The sequence below is a fragment of the Vollenhovia emeryi genome, unplaced genomic scaffold, assembly GCF_000949405.1.
Source record: "Vollenhovia emeryi isolate VEMERY1.0 unplaced genomic scaffold, V.emery_V1.0 DF939441.1, whole genome shotgun sequence".
NCBI classification, from domain to species: Eukaryota; Metazoa; Arthropoda; class Insecta; order Hymenoptera; family Formicidae; genus Vollenhovia; species Vollenhovia emeryi.
Genome location: NW_011966925.1, coordinates 4,898 through 11,758, shown reverse-complemented (window position 1 = coordinate 11,758; position 6,861 = coordinate 4,898). Strand labels below are relative to the sequence as shown.

Here is a 6,861-nt window from a genome sequence, read left to right as displayed (position 1 = left end):
CGAGCGACGAGCGACCCGAAACATAAACATAGTATGGCTGAAGGCAGACAACCATCCGTAAGCGCTTACGGACTTCCGTAAGCCGTAAACTTACGGTAAGGCAGAGAAAAACTTAAGCCGTAAGCGCTTACGGATGGCTGTCTGCCATCAGCCTATCTCGCGCGTCGCTCCACCTCCCAGCGAGGATCCAACACTGCTGAATTTTGCGGAAGCGTCAGCAGTGGCGTAGAAAATATCTCTTCGTTGATTGGCTGCTGCTCGACGCTTGCTGCTTGCTGCGTGCAGTCAGCACTAGGCTTTAGGCTTGTTTTCTGTTCCTACAATAGTGAACTAGTGCAATAAATTGGAGTAAGACAAGCATATTTTTTCTCATTCTAGCTTACTGCACTAGTTCACCAGTGCAAGAACAGAAAACAAACCCTTTGTGTCACACAGTGTATGACTGTGTTCTGTAGCTGGAAAGCACCCCTTGTTGCTCGCCCAAAATCCGACACTGTTGAATTTTTCGGAAGCGTCAGCAGTGGCGTAGAAAATATCTCTTCGTTGATTGGCTGCTGCTCGGCGCCTGCCGCTTGCTGCGCGCAATCTGCACTAGGCGTGACGATGTTGGTTCTTTCTGCGACGCTCGTAAAAAAATTATAAAAAAAATGATTCGTCATCCACCTCACGCAAGGCAGATATAAATGAACGTACCCCGCGATAACGTGCATCATAGCTCGGTAGCGAGATGAAAAAGCGAGTCGTAATATTCGGCGGCACCGGCAACACCGGCCTCTGCTCCCTGAGAACCGCCGTGGAAAACAGTAACTCTCTTTTTCCAAATTGTTTCTTACACTCCGTTCTTTTTCTCTTCCACAGAATTGTCGCCAGCGACGGTCGCGGTGACTCTCTGCGGTTGCATCACGTCGCGTCTTCCGTGCTCTAAACGAAGCGGATGCGTGTACATATAATTGGTAGAAAAGGAAGGAGAAAAAGTTACAAGCATTTTGGCTGTACGAAAAGCGAGCCTAGTTGCCAAACAAAGTGACGACAATTTGTATGATGCATAATGGTCGCGACAATTTAGAATTTATGTAATTGCAAGTCATGGATTTATCTTTAGATTTCGATGATCTGTAATTATTGATTTGTCTTATTAACTGTGCGATAACAATAGTGTATCTCGTTTAAATGTGTTAAAATCACGAGACAGGATGAGTATGTGTCTACATGAAGATACCCATACAGCACCAAAGCTTTCAGAAACATTTCAGAAAGCATTGTTGCAATGTTGCAATGTTTCTGAAAGCTTCGGTGCTGTATGGGTAGTACGTCAAAATAAGTTGTACAATTAGCGAATAGTTAGTAATTTCCTGTGTTCTCTTTTCAAAGAAACAAAATGAAAGTGTAACAAAATAATGCAACATATCTAACAAATTCACGAACAGAGTCTACAGTAACATTAAACTAAATGTAGCTAACATTTTCTTCTATTTTATAATCTTGTTAATTAAATTGTACTAGGAATGTGATTTTTTTATGTAATTTTGTATGTGTATGATCTTTTGCTATCTTTTTATCTACTTAGATCAAGTGTCATATCAATATTTTCCGATTGTTTAGGCCTGGAGGTGAGAGCCTTTGTGAGAGATGAGGCCAAGATTCCCGAGGATCTTAAAAGTAAGGTTGAATCGGTCGTCGGAGATGTCACTGACGCGAAACAGGTTGCAGACGCGGTGGCTGGTAGAGACTTGGTCGTGGTAGTACTTGGCACCAGGGAGGACTTGGGTAAGCAGCGTATATATTTTACGAACTTTGTATATACATGTACATCTTTCTTTGTTTTACAATAACGATATGTTGCATTCATCCACTTGACACTTTTAAGGCCCTACTACCGTCCTATCTCAAGGCATGAAGAATATAATAGATGCCATGAAAGCGCATAATGTCGAGCTGGTCTCCGTATGCTTATCAAGTGAGATATAATATTATGAGAGCAAAGCTGCTGAATATGCGCCAATTAGCATAATAGAAATATAATCGCTTAAAAAGATCTAGAAACTTGTTGCGTCTAAATATTCAGCTTTATCGTACGTGCGATACTTTTCTGTACTAACGTTCGTTCTTGTTTGAATTTTCAGCGTTTCTGTTCCTTAAACTTGAAGCAGTGCCCGCTATGTTTAGAGATGTGACTGAAGATCACCAGCGCATGTTTGATATGATCAAATCGAGTGGCTTGAAGTGGGTGGCGATATTGCCACCACATATTGCAGGTACGTCTGGATAATATGAAATGACGAGGCACATGATTGTTCTCGCGGAGGATTCTAACGAATGTTATTTCTCTTTAGAGACACCAAAGTCCAAGTACACCGTCACCTTCGATTCTTCACCCGGCCGAGCAATCTCCAAACACAACTTGGGCGCGTTTCTCGTCGAGTGCCTCGAGAATCCGAATTATCACCAAAAGGTCTGCGGCATCGCAAATACATCATGATGCGAGAAGGAATGTAGAGATATATAAGTAAGAAGCATGTATTTTTTAGTGGAAATATAAATATATGTATATATTTATGTAAACATCTGTTATATCATGTTCGATAAGTTTAGCATTTGTAGAATTCACTCGAATTGCATGAGTTGGATGGATAGAAACTTGTCAAACGCATTGTGTTCTGTCGCTGGAATATAAGGGACGAGAAAAGAATAATGTTCGAAATAAATACAGGTGTTTTCTCTGGTGAGGGAAATTATACTAAGAAGCTGAGTACGAATCCGCGCTTGCTGATCCATCCACAATTATAAAAATAGCTACTGTAAAGCTCGAAAAATAAGTGTGGCGCTCTATTTTACAACTTGTAAATAAGAATAGAATTTTATGTGTCCAGTGCTTCGCGTCGCTCGGGCTGGAAAATTAAATACATGTTCAATCGAGAATGATTTCATGTCCCGGTAGCACAAGACAATCGATATGTACTAATGAATATGATTTCCTAAGTGACAGACTCAAGTTCTTCATTAATGGATAATCGCATAAGAGTCTAGATCAATGAGCATGTTATGTAAATCAATATGGCGACTCAATGCTCGATGATCATTAGTTTGAACGGTTTTTATGCTCTGCATAATACAGCTATGCAATTTGTGTGCGATGGCCCATTGGGCCTCAAGTGCATGCACAAGGAAATAAACCAATCAATTTGTTTATGCATATGCTTATGTATTTGTGCAAGTTTGTCTGGATAGACATTACCCTAACAGTACAGTTGATGAAAAGTCGCACATGATATCATATGAATATTCTATACTCATACTGAATGTACTGTGATCATACATAGCTAGGGTTTGTTTTCTGTTCCTGCACTGGTGAACTAGTGTAATAAATTAGAGTAAGACAAGCATACTTTTTTTCATTATAGCTTACTGCACTAGTTTACCAGTGCAGGAACAGAAAACAAACCCATAATATACTGAGAATATTCATATAAAACCTTTTATAGTACGTATCATAATATGATGTGGCGTAAAGTCGACTTTTTTAAAGACAAAAGTCGACTAAAAGTGGACGAATGACCCAAAAAACGCCGAATAAAAGTCGCCGTTTCAATCTTTAAAATTAGGCATAGCATGAACACGCATAAAGTGGAGACTTTATCGGCAGTCTCTGCCGGAAATAATTCTACAAAATTCTACAAAATAATTAAATACATATAACTGCCAGAATCTAAGAAATTCTCCGTAAATTGAAAAAAGTGTTATAAAAATCAACATAAAAATGCTAGAATTGGAACATTTTTGTTAATTTTTGTAATATTGTACAAGTAGGCAGATGTTTTAATTCTTTAAGATTTTATTGTTTCTGAAAATTTTAAAACTAGGAAAGCTTTGTACTAATTTTTACAAAATTATACATTTTCATGAAATACTACTTGTAATAATTTCTTGATTTTAGAACATTGTGGTACTATTTCGTAGATATTTTTACAAAAAAATAAATGTTTCAAACGAAGATATAAAAATTTCTACAAATTTCTATTTTAAGTCAATTTTTTTGTAGTTATTTATAGAAAATTTTTCCGCTGTGGGTGTCAGAAGGTGCATTGTAAAATAGTTCCAAAATGAAAAATGGGCGTAAGGGCGCGCAAAACAGTCTCCTGACTGAAACGGTATCACGAGACATGGTAGTGTCTCGCGCCAAATATAATATAAGCTAGCTAGGACCGCGCGCGCGAGACCAACTGTGTAGTAGTTTATTACGCGAGTACGCGAGGTGACAGGCCCACAGATTTTCGGATCTCAACAACGGCATATCCAACGAACATCTAACAATAAGTGCACTCAATCCCCAAATAGCACCGTACATCTAATGGACGTATGTTTTACGTTCATTTTACTACCATACGTCCATGGACATAATAAGATCGTCCATTGTGCATCTATACAAAGATATACATTGGATATGCATAAACGGACGTCCAGTGGACATCCATTTAAGATTCCCTTTATATAACTAATTTATGGATATATACTCCCGAGTAGAAATGAAATCATGCATGCTTTATGTATGGTCATACGAATGTTCATATGTACACGGAAAAAAGATGTTTCAATAATATCAGTGTAATTGTAACTACAAAATTCGTGATATCACCTTAAAAAATAACCTTTATTAATAAAAAAGATTTAAAAAGACGCCAAGTATAAGTGTCATCCAATCAAGAATTATATAATTTAATTATTTGGATATCTTTTATTTAAAAAAAATTTTTATTTTCTTTGTCCCCCCTCCAAAGTATCTTCTCTACAAAAATAATGATATCAAATGGCGCTACTAAACTAAACTGAATATTTATGTTATACAAACTGGGTACTTTATTATTTTTTATATTAAAATGTTATAGCCAAACAATCGAGCATAAAATTTTATCGGAAGAAATAAAGGAAATAATAACATTAATGAGATAAATTTTTAACTTATTCCATAAAAATTTAATGCAAATAAACTTAATACAAATAAATATTTTATTAAAAGATCGCCTGTTCTAACTTAATTATGGGATACATTATATATCGATCCTGATTCATGACATATATCATTGTTTATTAAAAAATCTTGGCGCTGCTTAACCAAATGTTAATTGCGCTCTTCCTCTTTCCTTACAAAAGTGTTAAACTCTTTTTGTGCATACGTGTGCGTATACGCGTGCGCGTGTGGGTTATGAAATAGGGATTAGAGCCCAGCAAACACAAAGTACAGTTACATAACTGTAAGTTAAAATTTCCTACTCAACAATATAACTGTTACATAACACACGTGTTATATGTATAGGGGGTGAATGCGCGCCAGCCGTGGGCTGAAGTTGCGGCGCGTGGATGCATCGGTCGTCAAGGACCAATATGTTTCTGTCTCGTTGCCGAATCTTCTCTGAAAACTCGGCAGCCTGTCACGTCTGCTCCTCCCGCAGACGACGCACCTCCTCGAGCACCGCATGAAGGGCTGCCGTTCCCGCATCCGGCTCTGGCACCTCCACAATCCGCCTCTTCGGTCGTGTAGCCATTCTATCCCGGACGAGCCCCCAAATGTTATGTCCCCGTCGGCGCGCAGCCTCTCCGTCGGGACGTCACTCCGCGCACTCGCGTATCCGACGGTACGACGCTTCGCTCACTCGCGTTCCACGCCGCGAATAAATGAGAGAGAGAGAGGATTAGCAGAACGGAAATTATTTATTATAGTAAGGAACACGTCTTCTCTCAAGACAAACTCGGAGACAAATCGTATAATCAATAAAAGACAAAAACATATTGGTCCTTGACGACTGATGCATCCACGCAACTTCAGCACACGGCTGGCGCACATTCACCCGGTGGCGAATCGCATGCGCATTTGGACGGTTCAGAGACCAGACAACATTAATGATGTCTTTCATGAGAGTTTAAACTGATATCATGTAGCATGATATCATAAAGATAACATTTTTAAGAAATGTCTCAAATGAGATATCTCAAAGAGCTCTCGTAGTAGATGCCTCTAGTAAATGATGATTATCAGATACCATTTTGACATAATTTCCAAGATATCTAAATGTTTTCTTGAAAAAGTTCTCTTAAAGTTTTCATTCTGACAAGCGTGTTGTCTGGGTTATTATAATTTTAAATGGACGTACGTGTCAAACATGGGTTAACCAATAACTGAATACGCATTCAATTTCTCGGCATCTAACATTTTGATTGTACAATAATTAAATATTAAAATTTTTTGTTTCAATGCAAATTTTTAATAAAAAGAATTTTTAATTTAATTTTTAGTTTCTTACCATCATAAGAACACATAATATTTTTAGATAAATACAGTAAAAGTTTTTAGATAAATACTTTTCAAACTTTTCAACATAGACACTATGTCTTATTGAAAGTAGTATGATGAATGATAATATAATTATTCCTATAAAACCCGTAATAAATAATTTTTTCGTCATTATTTTTAATAAAATTGTATGTTTTTATTACTTATTTTGATACATAACACTTAACTTTTAATTTTTGATTTGCTATTGTTTTATTATTGTTGACAAATATCTTAATAATTGCAAATATATGATAAATTTTTCAATTACTGGGTTTTTTCAGTTATTAGACATTTATCTTATGCGCCAATTAGCACAATAGAAATATATTATTGCGCACAATTTTAAACTATCGCTCAAAAAGATCTAGAAATTTCTTGCCTCTAATATTTCATTTTATCGGATATGTTATACTTTTTTGTACTAATGTCCATTCTTGCTTGAATTTTCAGCGTTTCTCTTTCTAGAATTCAAAGCAGTGCCCGTAATGTATAGAAATTTGACCAAAGATCATCAGTGTATATTTGATGTGATC

At 36.9% G+C, this 6,861-nt stretch overlaps 1 protein-coding gene across 5 annotated transcripts in view; it reads left to right on the top strand.

Annotated features, from left to right (window-relative positions):
• The window catches only part of LOC105557622 (flavin reductase (NADPH)), a 10,655-nt gene extending 3,800 nt beyond the window's left edge, over positions 1 to 6,855 (top strand). The window contains exons 2-7 of one of the 5 annotated variants that reach the window (XM_012004910.1): positions 859 to 936; positions 1,603 to 1,767; positions 1,868 to 1,957; positions 2,124 to 2,255; positions 2,334 to 2,506; positions 6,779 to 6,855. In XM_012004910.1, coding sequence (XP_011860300.1) covers positions 859 to 936; positions 1,603 to 1,767; positions 1,868 to 1,957; positions 2,124 to 2,255; positions 2,334 to 2,479 — 611 coding nt within the window. In that variant the 3' untranslated portion in view covers positions 2,480 to 2,506; positions 6,779 to 6,855. Of the gene's footprint in view, positions 1 to 587; positions 804 to 858; positions 937 to 1,100; positions 1,198 to 1,602; positions 1,768 to 1,867; positions 1,958 to 2,123; positions 2,256 to 2,333; positions 3,194 to 6,778 lie in introns of those variants that run through there. The other 4 variants (XM_012004911.1, XM_012004909.1, XM_012004912.1 and 1 more) reach the window with 4 other exon arrangements.
• Positions 6,856 to 6,861: the final 6 nt, after the last annotated feature.